The 25,870-nt window shown below is 40.1% G+C and overlaps 2 protein-coding genes across 2 annotated transcripts in view; both read right to left on the reverse strand.

Annotated features, from left to right (window-relative positions):
- Positions 1 to 2,225, reverse strand: part of LOC101852861 — a 7,275-nt gene extending 5,050 nt beyond the window's left edge. Inside the window, exon 1 of the mRNA XM_005101042.1 lies at positions 1,929 to 2,225. Within this exon, the coding sequence (XP_005101099.1) occupies positions 1,929 to 2,024 (96 nt within the window). The 5' untranslated portion in view covers positions 2,025 to 2,225. The remainder of the gene's footprint in view (positions 1 to 1,928) is intronic.
- Positions 2,226 to 9,563: 7,338 nt separating this feature from the next.
- LOC101861446 (U5 small nuclear ribonucleoprotein 200 kDa helicase) overlaps positions 9,564 to 25,870 on the reverse strand; it is a gene marked incomplete in the record, with an annotated part of 45,488 nt that continues 29,181 nt past the window's right edge. The window contains 21 exon segments of the mRNA XM_013084033.2: positions 9,564 to 10,361; positions 11,870 to 11,951; positions 12,382 to 12,542; positions 14,031 to 14,207; positions 14,604 to 14,747; positions 15,793 to 15,914; positions 16,392 to 16,479; positions 17,274 to 17,350; positions 17,816 to 17,963; positions 18,497 to 18,573; positions 19,000 to 19,073; positions 19,805 to 20,007; positions 20,648 to 20,905; positions 21,386 to 21,577; positions 22,379 to 22,507; positions 22,908 to 23,006; positions 23,341 to 23,501; positions 23,822 to 23,995; positions 24,860 to 24,960; positions 25,289 to 25,359; positions 25,631 to 25,771. Coding sequence (XP_012939487.1) covers positions 10,125 to 10,361; positions 11,870 to 11,951; positions 12,382 to 12,542; positions 14,031 to 14,207; positions 14,604 to 14,747; positions 15,793 to 15,914; positions 16,392 to 16,479; positions 17,274 to 17,350; positions 17,816 to 17,963; positions 18,497 to 18,573; positions 19,000 to 19,073; positions 19,805 to 20,007; positions 20,648 to 20,905; positions 21,386 to 21,577; positions 22,379 to 22,507; positions 22,908 to 23,006; positions 23,341 to 23,501; positions 23,822 to 23,995; positions 24,860 to 24,960; positions 25,289 to 25,359; positions 25,631 to 25,771 — 2,916 coding nt within the window.

The raw sequence follows: 25,870 nt of genomic DNA on the forward strand, positions 1-25,870 counted from the left end.
GGAAGAGAAAGAGACAGACAGAAAGAAGGAGGGAGGGAGAGAGAGACAGAGAAAGCGGCAATGATTGAGAAAAAAAGAAAAAAGAGAGAATTTATAAGAGAGAAAATAGGAGAGAGAGAGAGAGATAGAGAGAGAGAGAGAGAGAGAGAGAGAGACACACACAGACAGACAGAGAAAGAGAGAGAGAGAGAAAGCGACAGTGAGTGAGAAAGAAAGAAAAGAGATACAGAAGCAGAAAGAGAATAAGAGAGAAAATAGAAGAGAGGGAGAAAGCCTCTCTCTCTCTCTCTACATATATAAAAATCTATCTATTTATCAATCTATCTCTTTCTCTCAAGAGAGACACATGGAGACAGAGATAGAGAGATAGATAGATAGATACATTTTTGTCATGTCCTAATGCGTTCTTGCGTAATTGAGAGTTCGTCGTTTTCCCTTACACTGGCGAGTTCTGAGCCAGAGCTCAGAGTAAGGGAAAACGACGATTGGTCGATCGGTCAAGGATCACTGCTTCATCTTTTTTCATCTCATGGGATGGAATGCTTGAAGCAGGCCAAAATTAAATATATGTCACTGTCGTCACAGACTAAAAATGGCTTACTTAAACCGACAGATGACGCTCCGTCTAAACGAAGCTTGAATGCCATGAATGTAGCCTCAACAGCGCCTGCAAACTGCATTCAGGGTGCCGTGAACATAGCCTCAACAGCGCCTGCAAACTGCATTCACGGCGCCGTGAACATAGCCACTGCAGGGTTTTTTTTGTGTGTATGTGCCTTTGCCTCCTACAATATTACTTTTCAAACAATCTGAGGACCCCCCCCCCCCTTTTTTGTCTCTCCCCCCTCTCCCCCCCCCCCCCCCCTTCTTTTTCCGCATTTCCCCCAGGCTTTATTTTCCCTGAGAGTTCGGATAAAAGGGCTCCTGGCCTAGCCTTAACCCTACCCTACCCTACCAAGGTGGATAGCGGTAACACAGGCTTCTTTTAGTCCCTAACTTTAGCCTAAAGATCTAGATCTATATCTAGATCTAGACATCTAGATCAGATTCTGTTGAAAATGAAACTGAAAGTAGATATCTACCACCAGAGCAGAAAAGTAGATACTTACTACTACTGTGACTACTCGGCCCTGAGCTTCTTGTGTCCTACCCCGTGTGGGTTGTTTTAAGTCCAGGGACAAAATAAAAACGAAGTTACTATTTCTCCGAACGCTCGGGAAAAGAAAGTTGAACTCTTTACTTTATTTCTCCTAAACGGTTTCTGATCTCAAAATTTTTTAATTATTTGTGAGATTTAGGCGTCATCCTTTCATTCTGCCATTCTGCGGGGACTGGGAGGAATGAAGCATTTTTTGCATCGAATTCAATTTCTAGAGCAAGAGATTTATAAATATCTGAATATTCAGATATTTCAGTTGTGGTTGGAGCAATGTTCTAGGATAGAAAAGAAGTAGGCCTAGATCTAGATCTAGATATCTAGACGTGAACATGAGACGGATGCGTCAGTAAAAAAAACCCAACTCTAAAACCTTTCATGTAAAAAAAAAATCCCGCCAAGCCCCCCCCCCCCCCCATGTCTCGTTCACACCTTATAGACACACCACATGCACACACGTCACACACACACACACACAGTAACTTATAATTGCCTTTAGACACCCAGCAAAAAAACTTAAATCCTTATGTAAAAAAAAAATCCCCCCCCCCCCCGTTCACACCTCACACACTCAGGCCACTCCATTTGCTTATTATCAACAAATCTCGAGAACGGGAACCATTCGGAGAAATAAAGTTCAAGTTTATTTCCCCGAACGTTCGGAGAAATAGAGCCAGCCAAATAAAATATAAAGTACCCTCTGTAAAATATGATAATGAATAAACTGCTGTTACAATCGCCACAAAACAGATTTATGTTAACGAAAACTCACGTCTTTTGCCACTCCAAGTAGGCAAACTTGCTTCCCGTGGAAGTTTGGTAACAAAGAACCGTTGACCCGCGGTTTGGTATGGTCATCGATAGACATCTTGTTATTTTATGTGATCAGAAAAACCAACGTTTACAAGTCTTAGCCCAAGAGAAAATGAAGAACTCTGGACCGAGAATCCACTCACAACTCACAGCTACTGGACAGTCACGACATACGACACAAAAGCTATCACTGTAGAGTCTATGCAAAGTGTGTGAATCTGAGAATAGGCAAGGCCTAACAACCAAACAAGAGGTACTACGTAGAGGTGTGCGAGTAACGAGTCCAGGCTCGAGTACTCGAGTAATACATGCGGCGAGTCCAGACTCGAGTCATAAGTAAATTACTCGAGTAAGGACTCGAGTAAGGACTCGAGTCCAGACTCGAGTCTGCAGGGGGAAAACAGAAAAAAGGGGAAAAATTTGGTTTTTTAAAAAGTGAAGAATTGATAAAAGAAAAATTTTGATAAGCAATTTTTTAAAACTGAAGGAAAAGGAACAAAAAAACCCAAAAATACCCCTTCCCCAAAGGAAAAAACCGACCCCCCCCCCAGAAAAAAGCAAAAAGGAAACCACTGTTAGAAACCCACGATGACCAATCAAACTTCTTTCTTTTATGAAGTGCATTGTCTGAAGTTTGTGTACATTTTATTCTTACTGTTGTAACAAAGAATTATTTTAAAAAAATAAAAAATAAGATAAGATCAGATGAAGACTACCTCTATTCTAGCTTAGTTGTTATACAGTTGTAAGCTTCTCACTCACCCGGGGTGAGAGAGCGAGCCTTTTGGCTATTCTCTTCATGTGTGCGTTTACCGTGATGTGATACCCAGTGTAAACCACAGAATTCTAGATCTACACTTTTTTAAAATTGAATTCTGTCGTGTAAACAAACGTTCCAGTCCTCTTGTGTTAAAAACATGCAATTTTATCTGCGAGCATTGAAAGAGAGAGAGAGAGAGAGAGAGAGAGAGAGAGAGAGAGAGAGAGAGAGAGAGAGAGAGAGAGAGAGAGAGAGAGAGAGAGAGAGAGAGAGAGAGGGGAGTAGCCTAGATATAGCGAGAACTTCTGGGCAAAACAAAATGCCGATTAGGGTAGTTCGGCTCTATTCTAAAAGTGAAACAGCCGTAGCATCATTGTAGACCACCAAATTAGTTTTACTTTTGTGTTATAATATCATTTTTTTAAAAAGGGGTTTGTCTATTTAATCATCCTCACCGATAGGAAGTATTCAGAAATTAGGAACACCTGGTTTTGTTTCACAGCGGGTGAGAATAGCCAACACTGGCTAGTCTCACCCGGGGTGAGAGGTCGATCACATTTTTATTCTCACCTGGGGTGAGAATAGCCACTTCCTAAGATAAAATAAAATAAATACGGTATAAACAGCATATGTCTAGAATTGCCATAAGCCAACTCAAGCTCCCTCCTAGGAAGGCACTCTATTTTCTGTCCGATATTCAACAAAACCTTTTTTGAAACCCACTAAAATTCCCTTTCGGGATACTATTACTCGAGTAATAACTCGAGTCTTAAGAGCCGTGGGACTCGAGTGATTACTCGAGTAATTACTCGAGTCCAGAGCAGATACTCGAGTCTGGACTCGAATCTTAATATGCTGGACTCGCACACCTCTAAGAGGTAGGCTAAGTTTGGCGGAAAATTTCGTCTCAAGTAGCGGAAGGCGGAAGTGTGGAAGTGATACTGAAAATGAAACTTCGCGTTTTTTCTCAGTAATCAATCATGTGATGAATCAGCCTTACTCAGCAGCAACAATTAGCGTTGCCCAAATTGAAATTGAAACACAACTTGATCCGAGAACAGATCAGTATTAATTTCAATTTGTTCATGCTAGATCTATATCCAATTCAAAACTACAAAAATTAAACTTTAACCAAATATATAATTCTGATTCAAACAAAATTCAAACTCGTCCTCCGATTCGATAATTACATACATTACATTGATGTGTCGTTCACCTATAGGCCGGCCTATGCACAATTATTTCTACAATATGTATATAGCCTACGGTAATAATACAGATTGTCATACATCATGTAGCCTAGGCCCTACGTTGCAAACACGCTCGGTCTGTCGTCCATTTCTGTCTGCTGGTTACTGGATCTGTTACCCCTTCCATATTTCTTTTTCAGATCTGTTGATTTGTCATGAGTAAAAAGACACACTGATACGATAACGGCCAGTTAATTACTGTTGTTTTTGTTTGTTTTGGTAAGTGTTTACGGCGCTCGCAACTGCATAAGATTATATTAGCGCCCGAGACACCTTTAACATTTTCAGTTTGGTAGGAATTAATTTTGAATTTTGTCCGGGTGGCGGCCGAAGCCCACTCTTATCGAATTTGAACTATCAAGGGATCTTTAACGTGCACAACTTGGACACAGGAGCTCCGAGATTTTTCGCACTTATAGAAGAGAAGAATAGGTGTTCTGTCTTGCCTTCCCTAAGATCAAGGGTGTGATTGAAAGACAGCAGTAAGAAGGAGCCAAGGAACCCAGTAGCAGTAGAAAGGCTGCAGAAAGAGTAAGGAGCCCAGAGAAGGGAGAAAAAAAAGGTGTGGGGGGGGGGGGGGGGGGGTGGAGACGAAAGCAGACGATAGATAACATAATAATATTATACAGGCTATTATTCAAAAGAGCAAAAATTAAACTTTATCCAAATATTTAATTAATATCCCAACAAAATTCAAACTCGTCCTCCGATTCGATAATTACATTGTTGTGTCGTTCTTCTATAGGCCTGCCTGCTACATGTACACTTATTTATACAATATACAGATAGGCCTTACATAAGAAAGTGGAACAGCAGATGACATCAAGGCTAAAGAGGGGCACATAATGGATGACTCAAGCCACGAACATACCATCAACGAGTGCTGCCAGATATAAAACATCAGGAGAGGCAGGGATTGGGTCGTGGTCGAAGACACGCTCGGAGAGTACACAACGGTGAAGGCAACATTGGGTAGAGAATGTCGCAATTGGCCACTTGGAGCTACAAACGCTGAAATTGAGACCCTAATAGAAGAGCATACCGAACATGGAGATGCTGTGATCTTCACGTATGGATCAATCAACAGATCAGTCAAATCGGGCTGGGCCTTGAGTGTCAGAGTTGATGTGGTAGTTGTGAAAGAGCAAAGCGGAGCTACTGCAGTACGTGCATGGAGATAAAAAGCCACAAGTGAGGCCCTACACTGGATCAAGAACCCAAGCCATCAGCGAGCAGTAATCATTACTGATTCTATTATCACACTACAGGTACAGAAAGGGATGTTGTATGCGAACTGTGGAAGACTACGATCAGGGAGAGTAGCCTGGAAAGAGTGGTCTGGATCTTCTGCCCGGGGCACGCAGGGATAACCGGCAACGAGAGAGCAGACAAGGTGGCTGGAGAAGCAAAAGTGGGAGGGAATTTGACACTGGACCCACAAACTGTCCTAACCGCTGTAGGGGAAAATTTGAGGAAGAATAGGTAAGGCAGATAGCGGTTCCCACACCCTATGTAGATTGAACCAAAGAGGAGAAGGGAAACACAGCCACCTGTGCGGACCTGTCCGACGGATCTCCAACCAGATTATGATGGAGACTGTTAGCAGACAGACTCTCTGGTGATTCCTGAAGAGGGGGTGGGGGGTGGGGGGGGTGGGGGGTGGGGCAGAGATGGACGTCTTCCGACTGTAGTGATCCTAACACTGAGGACAAGGTGTGACAAGGTGTAAGGCTACTATTTGGGTGATTTGATAGACACGGACTACGTGACGAACTTGGTATTTGAAATGGGATTCGAACCCACGCCCACTTCCGTGGTGTCCGATTGTGTTGCGGAAAGAAATAAGTAATACCTACCAGTGGTGCCCTCCAACCACCCGCTCAGAGATGAGTTTGTTGAGAGTCCGAATAGAAGATGTCAAATGTTTATGTAGTACAATAATATAGGATCAGAGAATGATGCTTGGAAAGTAAAAGAGGGGGAAACACGAATAATAATGTACCTTGGACTGAGCTTTGACTTTTTGACATAATATTCTCAGCCAACGAACAGGTCGTCAGCATTACTGAAAACGCAAAAGTCCCCTTCACCACCTACACTGTGTTGATGGGGCCGTAAAAGGGTACTCACTAAGGTGCACTCGTCTATCGCTTTATCTGATGATGTCGTTCACGGGGTTTTGCTATTTTGTCAAATACTGCAAAAATTTGAGGGTAACTTTGAAAATAAAAACTACACACACAAAGTTGGATTCCTTCCATATTTTACGCCACATAAATAAAAAATGTGGCTTCTCTTTATCGATTCACCATGCTTCGGCTGACATGACTGTTTTTCTTTGCTTTTTTTTCATGCTTGGGGGCCTAGTTTGTCGTATAAAAGTGCAGCTCCATCAAACCGAGCACAGACTTCACAGAGCATGTGATGGCCACATCGTATTTGAAATGAATACGTAGATGTTTTCAGATGAGTCCAAGTTTCGACTGGAACGGCACTATGTACAGGCCAGAGTCTACAGAAGACCCAACCAAAGTTTACATCCCAGCTTGCTTCAGACTAAGCAAATAATTTTGGTGGAGGCTGTTTTATGTTGTAGGCTGGAAACAGTGATGTTGGTGAGACCACGCTTGTGTCTGTTCGTAGGAGCATAAGAGTTCAAGGCTAAATCAACCAAGTTCTCGAGGCCAATGTACTTTACTTTCAAATTCAAGCCCAAGTACTCAGGCATGATAATGCACCTGACCATAAGACTGCTGTGATAAATCAATTTCTCAAAACTAACAACATTCCTCTACGCCACCCATGACCAGCGCATTCACCAAATCTCATTCCAATTGAGCATTTGCGGGACATTTTAGATCACGCCATTCAGGCCAGACCACGCCTGCCCCAGTCCATTGCTCAGTTAGAACAAGCCTTAATTCAAGAGTGGAATATCATTCCTCAATAGACAATGCCTCGATTCATCCCTTCCACGTGTTGATGATGTGAAAATGTGAACAACGCCAAATGTCATCACACGTTACTGAAAGCAGTCACTTTTCATTTAGACCCCTGACAACTATAAGTTCAAAATTGAAAATTAAAAACATTATTAACTTCGCAACCTTGAGGCAAAATGAAAGCACTGTCTCATCTGAAACTTTCAGATAGATCCGATAGGTAATCATTAAGATATTGCCTTATGAGGTGTGAGGTTAAAAATGTTCAAGTACTGAGGTATAATACAAACTTTCCCACCCTGGAATTCAACTCACGTTTTCAGTGTGTATCAAAAGATCCTAACTATGACACAACAGACGCTGGTCAGCAGTGGCTAGGGCATCCTGAACACAAATACAATTTATAAACATTATCTATAACCGATAGGTAGAGTCTCTCGGTACCAGTCATTTCCAAAGGTACTATTTCTGCACAAAGAAGAGTTTATCCAATTTTAAGTAAGAAATAACTATACAAAAATGGCATATCAGGCCAGCTCTTCATCAATTTTCAAAGGCCTAGGTGCCTGAATTGCTTCATAGGTGGTGTTGTGTGTGTGTCTGTGTGTGTGTGTGAGTGCTAAGTTCACTCTCAAAGTACAAAGCCAGTAGCCAAGTTCAATCAATTTCAATAAATTGATATGACCAATTGAGGGAGCCTGTTTAAAAAAATGACATCAAACCCAACAGACATCTCAGCTATGATGAGAGGTAATCACCCTCCTTAAAGGCCACAGATGCCCTTCCATTCATACCCCCCCCCCCCACTTCGTACATACCAACATTGGGGATGTGGGCATTCCACAGGCTTGCACTACAATCTTTACACAAAATTTTAAAAATCCTTATACCAATAAATATATAAATAAACAAGACATTGCCTGATTTTTTCATACATGTTTATTCCTACAAAATCAAATATTCTGTCTCAACATACAGTTTGATAAAATTTGTTCAATGTGAACGATGGATGGCAACTCAGTAAGTAAACATCCAAGGACCCCCCCCCCCCCCCCATCCAGGTATAAACCTCAATAGAACCCTCAAGTACATCTGTGGCAAAAATCTTTCATGTGTTTAGATCTGGGGCATGCGGCCTTAGTCTAGCAAGGGATTGGGCATGTAAATTGGAACGGGTCTATAAAAGGCAATATATATCACACTTTATGATCACTGTAAGTGTAACCATTCAGTACAATCTTGTTTGTTTTAGTAGAAGTTTTGCTGTGCTCGTAACTGCATAAATTGCCTCATAAATTCATGTTTTCTGAATTACATTAAAGACTTTCTTGCTTTAAAGAAAGAAAAATGTGTTTCTCTCACATCTTTATCATCAGTATTTCAAGCTTTCTAAATTATCTAAGACCCTCCCCCCATGATTATCTTACACCCACCACAAATCTGTGTTAATCCCACAGCATATTGATATTTAATCATGGCGGGAGGACACAACTCCCGGAATAAAAAAATGCTGTAACACTTTCCACAAACCATAAACAACATTAAATTGAGAAAAATGATAGTACAAAATAGCAAGGAACCAGGAACGATAAGAACAAAAGGTCCAGCAACTTTCATGATGAACAAAACCAGTGACAATCACCAGTCCCTTACAGGTTCTATATTATTATAATCTTCATGGAAATAAAAAGTGGTAACAAGGGTGCAATAATACTATCAACAGAATATTAGCAATGATATGAGAGAGAAAAGTACCCCCCCCCCCCCCCCCCGACAACTATATCTGGATGCAAGATACACAATCAATATTAACTCACTTCAGACGGGTCACACAACAGTTGCGTGACCCCCGCCGCGACGCTCGCGACGGGTCACACGAGCCCTGCGTGACCAACTTTGGAATTTTTTTTTCGCTCTACAAATCACGCACGGATCGCGAGACCCGCCTCGTACCCTTGTTTGGCCAAGCCTGAGCTACCTAGACTTCGTTTCGTATCTCTGGGGCCGGTAGTTTTTAAGTTATTGAAGGTGAAGGACAGTGACCTCAACTGGGGTTGAACAGACTGGAACTCGCGCTTTGTTTTTTTCTATACAGCTCATAGTAATCCGACAGTCGCGTCGTAGTAACGGTCGAAGAAGTCGCATGAACCAGAATCACATAATTTCGCCGTTTTCTATACTTCTGTACGTTTTACTAGTTTTAGTGTCTCAGAATATGATGTGTCTAATAGTTAGGATCCTGGATATGTACCTGAACACGGCCCGAGTCGTAGTTTTAGGGCTAGATCTAGCACTAGTACCGGTGTTGTTTTTCGCGCAACGAAATCACAACGTCGTGCCGTACATCTGTCTCATGTAATTCAGTGTATGGGTCTGAATCAATGCACAGACCAGCTTTTATATATTCACCAAACACTCGCACATGTATACAAATCAAACCAGAACACTTTGAACTTTTATTTTTGTTGTTGTAGTGAATTTCATTCCACTTGTCACGTCTCTGGAAATTTTTTGGAAAATCAAATTCATGCCAATTTTTAAAAAATCATACAAATTAAAGTATTAAACTTAGACAACTTTGGTTTTTTGTATTAGATTAAGCTTGAATGTTACTTTACTGTATCAAAAAATAATTACAATAGGGTAATTCTGAGAGTTGTGGTGATTTATTGAAATACCCCCCAAAACGCCAGTCTTCAACGCTTGTGACTGGTGAAAGGGCCCAGTCGCAAGTGAGTTAATTGTCTGCTATTTGCATTGTATGCCTTTGTCCTACAATAAGTGTCAATATACTGAAAGTCTGGAAGTAACAAGTACTACGATACCAGGAATTCACAGTAGAATAATTATATTAAAACTCAAAGTAGTAAGAAGGCAGAGGAAAAAAAACCCTGCTGTAATCTATCACATCTTCAACTCATCTAAAAATATTGCCCCGATACACAAATAATAACCTGTATTCAATGTTAGCACACCCACTTCAGAAGTCATACCACAATCTTTGCAGTATCATATGTACATATGCCTTATACACAAGCAGCAAGTGACAGTAACACACATACCTTACACTCAAACAAGTCACGTCTCGTACACAAGAAACAAGAGTTTCATACAAACAAATTTCATACACAAGCAAGTATTGGTAGGTCTGCTTTCAAGTAAAAAGACACAGCAAAAGGTAGCCACTGACAATAGAGCATGTCCTAATCGCTGTCACTGTCGCTCTCTCCCTCCTTGACATCCACGCTGAATTTGTACTCCTGGTCACATCCCATGTAGGCATCACTCATGAAGAAGATGAAGTAGTTGTAGCGTCCGTTGGAGGGGGCCACAAAGTCCAGCTTGACCTTCGCCTTCTGCTGCAGGGTCAGCCTCTTGATGGACAGAAGCGAGTTGGTCTTGGGGTCACCGATGACCACCCACCAGCCCTCTTCACGTTTCTGGAGGAGTAGAGAAAAAGTTTTCAATTAAAATCAAAATCTAGTAATTGTGAGGACACCTTTTGTCACACAAGAGACAGAAAAGAATAGGTCCTTTTCGGCCAAACTGCAAATTAAAGAACAAAACTGAGCCATTCCGGTGACATTTCATCCTACCTGAATGCTACACTAATCTACTCAGCAGTTTTGTTACTGCCACAATTCCAGATGTATCTATATCCTAGTGTCTTCTGTCCTAACTTATCATAAAAATTAATTTGTCTCAGAAGAAAGAATCAAGACAAGTCACCTCCAGCTCTCAGTGTGTCATATACAGTGGAACTCGGATTCAACGAGGTCGCCGGGCCTGACCTAAAATCTTGTTGAAGCCGAGTGTTCGTTATAGCAAACATGAGGTTTAGCGTAGATAATTACAGGCACTGAGCAAGTAATGTGTAAAGAGAAGTCACAAGTAGTGCCTGAAATGCCTGCATATTATGAGCAGTGTAAAAAAAAAAGACTGATTCGTTCAAATGCACACGCCTGTGTCATCTCGATTGTTTACCAAAAAGTTGTGTTGCTATGTACAAACTAGCACACGGCAACTTTTGATTCCATAGACCAGCGCACAATTCATTACGTAGATCTACGTCAAGACCAGCTTATCGTTGTAATAATGATCAGTTGCTGGGGGGGAAAACAAGACTGTGACGCGTTTGTATCTGCGACATTCAACGCCCGGATCACTAGTGCCCCCCCCCCCCCCCCCCTCCCCGATACGCACACACAGCCACACGTGTGCAGGTCACCCATCCGACCCCGACACACGCTAGAATAGACACGTGGGCGTGTCAACAACGCATGTGTTGTTTTGAAAAGAAGCTGCAGATTGGTCGCAAGCACTCGGCTAAGTGAATAAAAGTTCACGATACAGGTGCAATGGATGGTTTCCGAGAATAGATAAAGTTCGTTCTGGTAGAAAAATGAGCGAAGCCACGTCTGCAGGGGCTGTTCATCCTGGAAACGACCTCGTTGAATCTGAGCTCGCTGATTTAAGTGCTCGTTGAATCAGGGTTATTTTTATTGATTTTAAAAAAGAAAAAAAACCCCAGGGAACCTATCTCATCTCGTTGAATCCGAGTTCTCGTTGAATCCGAGTTCTCGTTGAATCCGAGTTCTCATTGAATCCGAGCTCATTGAATCAGAGTTCCACTGTACAAGGCAAGATGTGGTTTTCAATGGTACACTGACAAGGGCACTGAATAACTTAAACATGTTTTCAAATATTTTTGACTTCATAATTAAGCAGATAACTTATTCTTCAAGCTCCACTTCAACAGTGGGCATAAAAAATTCCAAGGGAACAAGCATGATTTAAAAAAAAAAAAGGAAACATAACCATTTCAACAAAATTGGATTTTACAACATGCAGAATGTAAGCATCTTTCAAATGTTGTGCTTCTTTGCAGTTTGGGATCTGAGTTGTCCTACTCTAAGACCATCATGACTGCCTGTGATTTCTTTCTCACCTGAGGGAAGAATGGGGCAAGGACAGGTCCTGTGATCTCATCCTCCCTCTCCAAGGTCACAGTCACATTAATGTTGGAGCCGCTGGAGAGACAAGAACAAGTTTTTTTTTACGTCAAGAAAAAAAGCTGAGACACAATATAACAATAGTCATAAAAGAGCAAAACAACACACAGAAATAACAAAAGGACAGTAAAAAAAAAGTAGACAAAAACAAAAAGGTTTTTTAACCTTAGAGAAACTTGCAAGACAAAGAAAGCCCCCCCCCCCCCCCCCCCCCTCCAAAAAAAACACAAAACAACAACAAACCCCAAACAAAACAAAAACAACCAACAAATAAAACAAAAAACCTTCGACTTCATTAGACATTTGATACAAACGAAAAAAAATTAATAATTTTGCCTCACTAAGTCTAACATCTTGTTAGGCTAAAATGTAATATAACCCCCCCAAAATTCATTCATTTTCAGTTCCAATGTTGTAAAGAGAAGAGGCTGTCTTCCTCCCACTCTACCTGTGTATGCTGTCTTTGTCCTGGACCTCGTAGGTGAGCTCGATGTTGGGGTATCTGTTACAGAACTGAGCCACGTCAGCCATGTCCGACTCAGACAGCTCCAGCAGGCTGTTCCTCTCCTCATCCTCCATCTCCATGATGTCAAAGATGGACTCCAGATTCTGGAAATAGCAGTTTTATCATGTTTGTTTGAGCTGAAGAGAGAGGCACTTTTTTGCTCAGAGTGAGAAAATGCAAGACGGACACACAAAAACAGCTAAGGGAAAGCAAAAAATAGGACCCATCACTGGTCTCCTTTAGATACCAACGTACTCCATCTTGATGAGGTAAATGTCATAGAAGAGGCATATATAACAAATACTCCACCGCATACACAATAACGCTTAACCCTTTAAAGCTACACTCCCCTTTACAGAACTAGTGCACCTTACCTCCCTTGGATCGACAAGGTTTCATTTACTTCTCCCATTGTAGATGTGACTATTGAGTTTTCATTCATTAGCCACCTATTTTGTCACATAAAAAAAATAACCAACTCCTCTTAACCGGAGGAGCGACCCTTGAGGACCATTTTCTATGTTTATTGCCCAAGATCAAATCTAAGTACACATATATAAGTCAGGCATAGTAAAATCTCTTGCTACGCAATTTTATTTTGGCATAGCTACCTCGATTGCTATGGAAATGGCCGCCATCTTGAAAATAAACAATAAATTTCAAATCCCCAAGGCTTTTTTATTTACTGACCAAATTTGGTGAGAGTATACCTGAACCAGACCCTATGAGCGTAACAGCGAGTTTTTTTCAATAAGTGCAAAAGAAAAAAAAAGTGAGAATTTTCCCAAAATATTAAAAAAAACTTGTCTAAATTTAGGTTGCATAATCACTTGCCAATTGTAAAGTGTTAGTTTTTTCGCAAATATCTCTCTGTTACATAGATGGCAGCATCTATGTTTCCCGAAAGTTTCATGTCAAAAGGATGAAAACTAAGGAAGGAGTAGGGAAAAAACAGCCAAAAAATGACATTTTGCGAAAAACAACAAATATTGAGAAAATTCACCACATTAACCCACCCTCCTGTTTTCAAAAGCAATTTACGAGGAGAATAAAGACTTTCTCAATTGTCTCAATGCTATTTTTAGACAAAGAACTGGTTAATCTTAAAAAATCAGCCAACATCTCAATGTGCATAGCCTGACCAAAAATCGGCAAAATCAAGGGTCGCTCCTCTCCTTAAAAATATGTTATATCATGGTAGACCTAGAACTGAACTTTCAACATGTCTTTGATTAAGATTATTTCATCAGCTGAATTTTCGTGTATTTTCAGTTTTCTTGGATTTTGTCCAAGTTTCAACTCCACTGCAGCCTCCAAATTATCATATTTACTTTAAAAATTCAAACTTGCGCCATTTCTTGGTCAATTTGGACCATTCAAAAACTCAAAGAATGAAAATTTTCACTCTGTATCTCCGTTTTCAGTCATCCTAATCATCCTTCATAGACCTGATAGAAATGCAGCGTCGGGTGTCCGCCACGCATTTGCCAATTGAAATGTAAGGCAAAGTGATTCTAGGTGCCAATAGACTGACTCCGCACAATGTTCCTCTTGGTGCTAAATGGTTAAAATTAAGTGACTTTTTTTTTCACCTTGTCGTGGCAGCGTTTGATGATGTCTGCAGTGAAGTGAGGCAGTTGTTTAAGAGCAGAGTCCTTAGACCACATGGCCTGTGTCACCATCTGGGCCAGTTCCATGGCCGCAAGGGCAGGGCTCAGCCAGCCGTTACTGCTCAGCACATCCACACATGCTTGGATCAACCGGATGGCCTGAAAAACAACAATTTTTTCAAAATAAATATAATCTAGTTTTAAAATAGAGATCATTATTTTAATTATTTTTTTTAGCATTTTAAAATTAAAAGACCAAAAAAAATGCTGTACAGTACTCATTACTTCACTTGACTAAATGAACAAATGGTAATTCATACAAAAAAATGTAAAAATGTAACATCAAGGTTAACCAAAGCTAACACTGTTAGACATAAGTATAAGACTAGACTAGATTTTTTAAAAACCCCAAAACTCTCTGTCCAGTATTTCACAGCCTACCCATGAGATTTTCATAATCAATATTATGACCAAAGGAAAACATTTACTAAGCATAAACATGCCCCCCCCCCCCCCCCCTCCAAACAACACAAATGAAAATGAGAGTCCTGTTACCTTGCTGAGAATTTCCTCTGTGTCACTCTGCAGTTCTGCTGACAGCTGCATACGAGACAGGTGAGCTTGCAGCAACAAATTTGTCTTTATATGAGGGTCGTTGAACTTGGCATTTGTCATTTTGTTTGGTAAACGAGTTCCAAACTGATAAAAAAAAAAAAAGACAAGAAAAATTTAGAAGAAACTTTAACCAAGCAACAAACACATGCACTATGCAACATATATACACCAACAACCACCTTGACAAAACATACTGTCAAGTCTGCTTACACATTTGTCAGTCTCATATGTTACTGCACCAATATATACATATTGGTCAATGTTCTACACATCTGCACAATGATTCATCACGTTCTGCAATATAACTGCCAACTTCATCATTATTGCACAAAATCTGAGTTGCCAAGATTTTCATATTCATAAACCTCATAATAAATCATTATCGTCATCATCCAGTGCCAGATCTGCGACAGACATCGACGATCATGGGTCTCCATTCATTCCTGTGCTCGGATGCTCTCAAAAAGCTATGTTTCCCTGATCTTTCCCTGTTACCCATTTGTTTAAGTTCCCAAAGTAGATAGTTCTGGGCCTACCCCTGCCTCGTTTGCCTTTAATTTTGCCACTGAAAGCTAGATGTTCAAAACCCTTATGTCTATTCAGGAGTCCCAAAAACTGCATTTGTCGTTTCCTGATTGTTTTCAACATTGAGCGTCCCACGTGGGCTTCATCAAGCACTACCTCATTTGATTTCTTTTCCTTTCACAATACTCTTAGCAATCTCCTAAGAAACCACACTTCTATTGCTTCTATTTTATTTTCACTGTCTTTAGAGGCTGTCCATAATAAATGATTGTACAAATTATGGAGAGTTAAGATTTCTCAGACACTTGCTAATCCCACACATTATTCTACAGAAAACTTCATAAAGCCAAGGCTTTTTTTTCTTCAGATACCTGTAGTTAAGAAGAGTGGCCACAACACACAAACTAAGATTCAGTTTTGTTTCATTCAAGTAAAGAGAAGCAAATAAACACAATAGTGGCAATTAAGTGCAGAGGAAAAGTGAGACAGATGTACAGAAACACCAGTGGGAAAGCTAAAACTAAAAAAAAAGAAGTAAGAAGAACGGTAAAAAAAAGTTTGTATTCTTCAGATTTTTAATCATAAATGAACAGTAATCTTGTACCTGTTTCAAGATGGCCGTCTCACCATGTCGGATGGGCAGATTCTCATACTCAGCTGCGTTGGCCACAATTTCAATGAGACCTTTAATTTTCGTCTTGCTGTTCAAAGACATGCTGAACAGTTCTGAAAAAGAAAAAAAAAGAGAAACAATACAGTAGAAGGCCACATTGAGGGTTTTCCCTTGTGAGCATATAAATCTGATTACAATGCTACTACTTGGCAGTTGGTTGGAGGGTGACACTGATAGATCCAACTTCTTTATCCTTCCTCAGTAATTTAGGGCTGGAAAAAAGCAAGACTGACGGACAGAAACAAGAGAGAAGAAAAAAAGAAGAAGTAAAACCTGGAGGTCCTTTCCAACAAATGAACTTTCTGCTAATAGGAGTTATTAATGAGGAACTACCAACAAAGAAGTACATTTGCTAAAATCAACAAGAATGATAATAATATCAACCACTCTTAAAAGAAAAGCAGAAAATGTACAACATGGGAAAAACACCAAATTCTACTTACAGCCGTAACGATGTACAACATGAGAGAAAACCCAAATTCTACTTACAGCCGTAACAATGTTCATGCTGAATACAGAATAAAACTCACCAATTGTGGTATAGTTGATGTAATAGTACGCTGCAATCATGCCCAAGTTCAGTGGATAAACATCAAAGTCGTCTTCTATGCTGATGCACTGAAACAGACAGGAAATAGAACTGTAAGACCTCAGTCAAATTGAACATACTCAATAAACAGAACTAGAACCCCCCCTCACCCCCCATCCATCCATCACACAAAGAGTGTTAGAGGGCCTCACTAGTAGGTTGTTTCTATCTAGCTTTTTCCCTACACCAAATGACACTTTGCCATCATATCTCGCCGATCGGCGATGTTTACCAGCCAGTTTCTTTGGAATTTCCCCAAAATGCCTTTGCATTTGATGGCAAGGGTTTTTATTATATGAGCCTTGTGATGGCAAAGTGTTAAGCGTTGATGAGCTCCTCTCTACTAAACTCCTTTACAGTATTTCTATTTCCCTTATGACAATTCATACAAATCACTCGTAAGCATTCTTATCCAAGATTATTACCCGTACTATTAAAAAATTAAGCACTGTAAATCATAGAGCATATTGTTTTTGTATGCTGGGAAAAACAAACAAGTGATAAACAAACAAGACTTTATTACCTCTGACATTATAACTTACACAGCCGATCCCTCTTGCCTATAAAAGTCATATCGTACCCTGATTTTAATTCAACCATGCCTGTCTGGGCCAACCCCCGCTGAATGGGTTACAACATCAAAGCAGAGTGAGAAACTAAATAAAATTACTTCTCCACATGGGAATCAGACTCGTGTCTTCTGCATGCGAAGATGAAGGGCCTTACCATTACACCACAGACACAAGTAGTTTCATTCTAATCATAGAAGCAAAACATCAAAACTGATGTCATGATGACACCAAAAGGACAGCGGAATACATACCTTAGACTGCTCCAAGTCATTGATGGTGTTTTCCACAATTTCAGACAGGTGATCAGAGAGATGTCTGTGAGACACACCTGGAAAATACAGAAAAGAAATATGTAACAAACATTTCAACCCATCATTCAAGGCTATACCAGTAGACAATCGCAGTGATTAACTGTGACATTTATCCAAATCAAATAGTTATGGCTATTCTTTTACACCCCCCATAAACACAATCTAGATTATTTAGGAGACAAGCTGCACTGACCCTGCCTATCAGGGCTGACCTAAGCTGAAAGAGATACAAAATCCCCTACAGACAGATTGAGATGTTCAACACAATTATTTTTAAAAAACCAACTTCTCCATGCAGAAATCAAACTCATATCTTTTGCATGAGACAGCGAAATGCCTAACTGCAACACATCAACTGCCAGTGTGACATTCCATAAGCAAACGAATGTTTTAACCGCTCTCCCCAAAAAACTACTCTAAACAAAGACTGGGAAGTTTCTGTGCCTCGTTCAACAAAAGACAAAGTAGAAGAAGAGACTGACCTTGCAGGTTGTAGTAGTTGGGATTTTGTGTCATCCTGCGGTAGATGAAGGTCCAGGTCAGGTAGTCCACGGCATCCTGCTTGTTCTCAATGGTCTTGGTCACTATCTCCGCATTGAAGTGGTCATGAAGGCAGTGGTCAAGGTGGCTCTAGAACAAGAACAATCACATCATTTTTGTACAAAAGTCTGATGCCCACAACCTACCCAATCACATGCCTATTCAGCCTTCAAAGCCTCAAGTTGTTTTTGCCCCCCCCCCCCCCCGAAACCCCCCCCCAAAGAAAAACTGTTTTAAGCCCTACACAGACCAACTTTTTAATTTTTGACATACAGCTGTACTTGAATTTTCACAACTCTACAAGAAAAATGTATGAAATATTTTAAAAAATAAAGAGAGAAAATTTTCTTTTTTTTTGTAGTTTTAGCAAGCGTTTTACAATATTTGCAATACAAATGGATCATATAAGTGCAGAAGATTAGATTTAGAGGCATTATTAGAGCTCAGAGAGAGAGAAAGAGGGAGACAGACAGTGGAGAGAGAGAGAAAAAAAACCTAAATCCCCCCCCCCCCCCCCCAAATTATTGGACAATGCAAATAGCCCAACAATTAAAGGATATGAATACACATTCTCACACACTGATTCATTCTACTTATCATTTCACAAGCAATTTTCTCATTACCTCCACAGGAAGGGGTTCATACAAGAACTTCTTGAAAAACTCTTTCTTTGAGCTCTGGCACATGATGACGGCTTTACCTGGAAAGACAACAAACAATTTACAAAATATGAAAATTTTCTAGTGTGCTTGAGTAAAGAAAAGCACGTCCACACAATAACAAGGCATTTAACTTCAGAAAAACATCACAATTAACAGCAGCCCTCATATGAGTTTTTGGCTTTCTACATTAAGAATGGTCAGTGACAAACAGCTTCAAAATCAATGTGAAGAGAATCATACCCTCCAGGACTGCCTGGGGAGGGGGGCGGGCGCTAGAATGAGCAACAATAACTAAAAGAATGATTAGATTTAAACATTAATATTTCTATCCTCTTTTGTTTCTTCTTGTTGAAACATCATTGCCTTTCATTACTCATATTCTCATAGTTAATGACTGTTAGATACAAGTGAGATCACACAGAATCAAATAAAGGGACACATGACCAAAAAAAAACCCAACTCACCTTCTTGGTCAATCTGTGGTCTGTTGGCTTTCCCCACCATCTGAAGAACATTGGTCACTGGATAGTCTTCATAGCTGAGCAGAACAGGAAAAAAATAAATCATGATCAGCAACACACTTGTTTGCTCTTAAAAAAAATTGCACAATTTGTGCGTGTGTAACAGGAAGTACATGATAGACATTATGGCCATACAGTGCTGGGAAAAACAAGACAGACAAGACTGACAGACAGATAGACAAACAAACAAAAACTAGAGTGATATAAAGGTGTACCTGCAAAGGCACCCTCCAACCAACCGCATTGCGCAGGAAAAAAGCATTGCTAGAAAAATAAGAAAATGAAATCATCACAACTATGCACGATATTTAAAATAAGAACAGCCTGCATATCAAAAGACGAGAGGCTTTGTATGACAGTAGGTACAATTTATAAATTATATCTAATAAAACAAATATTACATTCAAAGCTACCAGCTTGTCTTTCACAGGAAATTCACGTCTACCTTCACGTTTTTTAAAAGGAAACCGTTTTCTCCTTTCCTCATAAAAAGTAGTAAAATACCATGAAGAAACTAAATACATTACATTAACAACAATGCTATACGGTTTGCTATTTTTAAGTAAAGAGAAGCACAAAGACAAGAGAACAGCCATTAAGTGCAGGGAAAAACCCAGACAGAACTAAAGTAGAAATATCAGAGGGAGAGAATAGAAGTAACCAGGGAATGGTTCACAGACAAACAATGGGTATGCTTTAAAAAAACCCAAATCAACATTATGATTCACCAAATAAGCCATTCACTTACGAGTGCATCTTGCCGTCGTAGTACTGTGTGTCCATGACCACCACCAGATGGGCCGACACAGAGATGCCCCAGGAGAGATCCCGGGCCACCACCAACACTTGCACAGCCCCTGAGCTGAACAACTGCTCCACAATCTTTCTTTCGGACTCACTGAGACCTTCATGCAGGTAGCCCACTCCATTGGCCAGTGTCTCTTTCAGTGTCTGGGCAGGAGACAAGAAAATCAAGTAAGCAGAAGTGTACAAGACAACAACGCTGAGACAGGTTTGTTTAAGTAAAGAGTAGCACATTGACGCAATAGCGGCCATTTAATGTCACATGGGAAAAGTAAAACAGACATAAACCACAGATGGAAAGTAAAGAAATACAAACTACCAGTGGCATCCTCCAACCAACCCCAACAAATAAGAATAAAACAAGAACATTTAGACAGGAGACACAAATATATACATAATTTTCTTTGAATAAAGAGAAGCGCACTGGCACTATAACAGCCATTTAGAGTCACAACAAAAAAAGCAAGACAGACGGAGAAAAGCAAAAGAGTAAAAGAAAACGCGATACCCACAGGTGACATCTTACAACCACCCACAGTAGTATTAGGAAGCGTCTACAAGACAAGGACACTGATTGTTTAAGTAAAGGGAAGAATACTGATAAAATACAAGTCACTTTGCGCAGAAGAAAAGCAGGACAGACTAAAACAAAATAGGGATAGTTAAGAAGTAGGACCTACCACTGGTGCCTTTCAACCAACTGCAACAACAAATAAAAGAGAGGGAACAAGACAAGGACACTGACACAGGAGACAAACAAGTAAAGAAAACACATGTCTGTACTGACCAGGTCACTGATTTTCTCCAGGAACGGTGTGAGATCGTCCTCCGTGACGTGCAAGAACCGGCTGTGTGGCTTCTCATCTATCCCAGCCTGCATCTCTGCGGCTGCACAGGTCAGGACATCGATGGCCGTTAGTTTGGTCTGCTTCCGGGACGGGACAAAAATGATGACCGGCTTTTTCGGGGAGTGTCGCATGATGGCCTGGTATGTGGGTTTGGCCATCGCAATGATGCGAGAGGCATTGTGGGACACATTGAAACCCTGTGCAGAAAAAGGTAAAATAAAAGAAAGAAAAATTTATTTCATAGGTTCTGGTAGCCACAAAACAAGGAAAGGACTGGGATAGGTAGAAACAACAAGAAAATAAAAATTAATATTCCTAAATTCCAAGGATTGGGAAAAATAAACTCTCTTCACATTAAAAAAATCCTTACACAGTATGATCGATGTAAGCACTGAATTTTACACACCTTGAAAAGGAAGCATTGTCTTCATACAATCAAAACAGTAGTACTCTCGCACTAATTGTATAAAGCCAACCCTACAACACAACACACAAAGAATGAACAGTCTAGAGCCTGCAAGCACTCTTGATTACCTAATGCACATTATAAATATTGGAAGGGGGGGGGGGGGTGGGTGAGAGAGAGAGAGAGAGAGAGAGAGAGAGAGAGAGAGAGGAGACTGAAAAGGGGGGATTGGTGGTGGTGGGAATGAGAGAGAGAAAATCTAGAATCTCACCTGGATGTGAAGCTCAAGCGGCACTGGTCTCACATTAGGGTGAAAGTTGAAAAAAGCTGAGGTGGGGCAGCCCAACCACTGGGAGATGTCTTTGGCATTTGAGAGAGACGAGCTCAGGGCCACAATCCGAATGTTCCGCTCCAGCTGGGATGAGATGTACCTCATTCGGGAGCAAATCACCTCCAGAACAGGCTGGAAGTGGAACAAGTGAATGGGGTATTAAAAAAAGAAACACTCCTTTACATAATACATTGTAAATCATAGGCAATGGTAAAAACAAACGTCACATTCCTGTCCAAAAATGGGCCCTTAGTCAAAGGATTTAACATTCTGATCTGAGACATATAATTATCATTGCATTGCTGTGACAGAACAAGTTCTTCCAATTGTAACTTGTTGCATAACTCTATTTTGGAAAAATGGAAACAGTATCCTCTTCATTAATGTGCCTTTAAAACTATTTCCAGGGAGTGACACCTTTTGAACACAAAGAATAAGAGAAAAGATAATTCTAAAAGACCTTTCAGAAATCAAACAAAAAGTTTTTATTAGTGTCGGTGGCGATGTTCTATAATACGTGTCAACCTCGAACCACTTTGCAGACGATGACATTTGGTTAAAAAAAGACTTATAAACAGTACAACATTTCCTTGCATGTTTTCCACAAAATACATTTTTCTACATTATCCAAGTTCTATCCCTTTAAAAGCTCGATGCACATCATAATGATTAATAAAATGTGAATATTTGATGACCAGGCTGTCATGATATAGACCATTTACAAAGCATGTTTTCAACGCTGCTTGTCAGGGTCAACTTGGATTGAGTGGGATACAGCATCTAACCAGGAAGACAAAAGAATATACTTCCTCACTCTGGAATTGAACACAACATCTTTCTCTTATGAGACAAAAAGCCCAACCAGTATGGGCTCTAGTCATCATTACAAGATCCAGTTTCCAAAGACAGACAAGAAAAGTGTACACAACATACCCCAGCCTCTCCTCCAATGAGGTGAAGCTCATCCACAATAAAGAGATTGATGTTCTGTACATTCTTCCTCTGCTTCCACCTCCGGGAGAGAACGTCCCACTTCTCCGGCGTGCTGATCACAATGTTGCCCTGATGACCAAAACAACAACTACCATTATGGAAGATTTTATCACACGTCTTTTGCACAAGGACAGCGTAAATAACGTGAGACATATATATATATAAGAATTACACAAGCTGATAATAGCATTTCATATTAACTGAAAACCTCATCAAAATTTGGTTAACACTTTCAAAAAATCTAATTTTTCATAACCTCATTACAGTTCAACGTTTAAAACTAAAACCTCACAAAAATTGTATGTTTTAAACCTCAAAACAATCGGATGTTCAAATCCTCACCAAAGTTTTAATGTTCAAACCCCATTAGAATTTGATGCTAAAAACCTCATCAACATACGACATACAAAGACTCATTAGCTGTTATGAAACAACATGCTTGAAATAACATGTCAGTAAATAAACTCACCTTTGCCAACAGTTTGAGATCTGTGCCAGTTTCACCAGTCAGGATGACCACCTTCTTCCCCAAGACTGCACCAAACTTCTGAGACCAGTCTGCATAAATCTGAAAGCCAAACAAATAGCAGTTTGTGAGCAACATAAGCATCAACCAAAGATATCACACAACTATAAACATTAATTTCTTTGCCTTTGAATTACTGTTTATGAGATTTAAAAAATTTAATTTGAAGAGCCACAAAGACCGACTTGCAAAGAAAAATATGAAAACAGACTAGCTTTCCTCCCATCTGCTGTCTGGCCACAGCTGAACAATTAGAAAATTTTAATCCCATGAACTTCACAAACAATATTTTACAGGTAAGTAGAGGCAAGAAACAAACTTATCCTGACAACTGACTAGAAGAACAGTACACAACAACTTCACAAGACAATGTTACCTGCTGTGCCAGAGCCTCCAGAGGTGCCACGTAGACACACCTGCCCTCAGAGTTCTGTGAGAACATTCGGAGAACAGCAAATTCTCCACAGATTGTCTTCCCGCTGCCAGTGGGAGCACCTACAAACACGTTGTCATCACTGTTGTAGATAGCGTTGAACACTGGAAGTGATGGTGGTGGTGGGGTAGGGAAACAGAAAAGAAAGAAAGACTTATAAGTTTGTACCATATGAAAAAAACACAACAAAAGAAATAATAATAATAATAATAATGAAAATAAGTTAAAAGTATGCTGTGAGCCTCATCACAATCTAATTTCAATATTTTTCTTTATGCAGTGTCGTATTTCACTTAGCAGAATAGTCCCTAACCTTGTGTGTGTGTGTGTGTGTGTGTGTGTGTGTGTGTGTGTGTGTGTGTGTGCTCGCGTGTGTTGTATCTGTATGGGGGCATACCATTTTTGTATTTGGGTTATTACTTACCTTGTGTTTGAATGGGGTTGAAAATGGGAAACTTGCTACTGTAAAGGGTCTCAAATGTCTGATTCCGCAGGGCAGTGATGGGCAGAGGCTGCAGGTCCAGCAGTTCAGTCGGAGGAGCATATCGCTCAGGGAGAATCAGATGGCGGAAAGACACTGGTAACTGAGTCTCAGCACCTAAAAAAAAAAGGGGGGGTTGTAAAGATATCAGTCTCAGTATCAACACAGACGGGAAAGAGGAGTAGAGAATATCAGTCTTAATATTTAAACACAGGGAAATAAAGAGTAAGGATATCAGAACCAGCATCTGTGACTAAAGGGCACCACTGTTTTGGTCCTACTTCTTTTCTTTCTTTCCCTCTTTTGTTCCTGTCTGATCGGTTTGCTTTCCCCCCCGCACAAAATTACAGTTATTGTGTCGCTGTGTTTCTCTTCTCTCTTTACTCATGCAAATGAAACAAAACAAAGATGTTGTATGCATAGAAAATAAGATGCGAGTTCGATTTCCAGGTTGGAGATGTTATTTTATTGATTATCTCTGTCTGTCTTCTGATGTGTTTTGACAGGCAGGGACAAAGCAGCCTGTCTATCAAAAGACCAAAATTTGTTTCAATGGGAGCATGAAACATTACATTCAATCAGAGATCTTGGGCTCTTCTGTACCACCTTCAGCAAGAACAGAAAGTTCAAACTACCAAGTAGAAAAGGCCAGCTGTATTACGACTTGATTATGTCGCTAAAACACATTTAATAATATGGAATAAAAAATGAAGATTAATTATACAAATTCCTTGAATCTTCACCTCACAAAACTTTCAAAAAGGCATCTATAGAAAAGCAGAAAGCCAGGCCTCTCCATTCCAAAACATCAAGGGTCAGGACAAAACATGATAAACAAAGGCAAAAAATTTGACTTTCTAAACTTACATGAATTACAAATACAATCATAAAGAAAAATTTGTTACACTTATTTTTGACATTCTCCCGAAGAAAACTATTCTTTACTAAATCAAATTAGTAACTATGTAATGTTTCACTGACCAATCCATCTGTCTGACACTACTCTGATGAAGTACTGGGGTGGCAAGGGTTCAAACACTGGGACGAAGAACTTCACGACGTGCTCATCAGTAGCAAATTTGCTGAAAGACGGGAGAAAACAAGAGTCAGAAACTGGATGGAAAAATCTATATCTTAGAAAATCAAATCCTAGTACAAGTTGGAAGAAATGACAAGACAACATTTTCTGCAACTTATATCAAACACAAAAATACTTGCACATGACAGAATTACTGTTCAACAGTGCAGTGAGTTATTTTCAAAAGGAGAGACTTAACCCCCCCCCCCCCCCCTCCCCCCCCAAAGACTCTTGAAAGACTCATTAACAACTATTATGCCCGAATGCATGTTGAACACAAACTCAAGCTCATTCAAGTTAATGCAGTGTATCTTTATCTAGTTCAAACTTACCTCTTCAGCAAGAAATATTCATGATGAAGGATCGCTTCACTGTCCACATCTTCCACTAAAATCCAAAAGGCCTGGTGAAACAGAGAAGGAGAAAAAAATGAAGGAGATCTATCCCGTTAAAAAGACTTTCAAACTTACAAACAGAAGAATGGTTTAACATCAACTTAGCTTTTAAAAAACTAAATATTTATACCCCTTCACATTTTCAGAAGTTGATCAGCCAAGATCTTAACCATTGCAGTATGATCCATGATTTTTTAACCCTATCCTCAAAAATCACCATCTAAGAGTGGAATGGGCCTCCGCAGTCAAAAAAGTTAACTCAAGTCAACAAAAACCCACCTCTGAATTGCTGTGTATTTTCTCCTCCCACTGGAAGTCTGGTGTGACGGTGAGCTCAACCTTGAGAGTGGATCTGGTGATAGGCTGGACATGAACGGACAACTCCAGCCGTGGGAACTGGCGGATGTATCTGTGGATAGGCTGAAACAGAGAGAAAGGAATGTAAATGCTCAGTGAAAGCATTAGTGGAGAGGACATGTTCAAGGGGCTCGGTAGCTCAACAGGTATTGTCTTCGCTTG

Source organism: Aplysia californica, unplaced genomic scaffold (assembly GCF_000002075.1).
Source record: "Aplysia californica isolate F4 #8 unplaced genomic scaffold, AplCal3.0 scaffold00269, whole genome shotgun sequence".
Classification (NCBI taxonomy): domain Eukaryota; kingdom Metazoa; phylum Mollusca; class Gastropoda; order Aplysiida; family Aplysiidae; genus Aplysia; species Aplysia californica.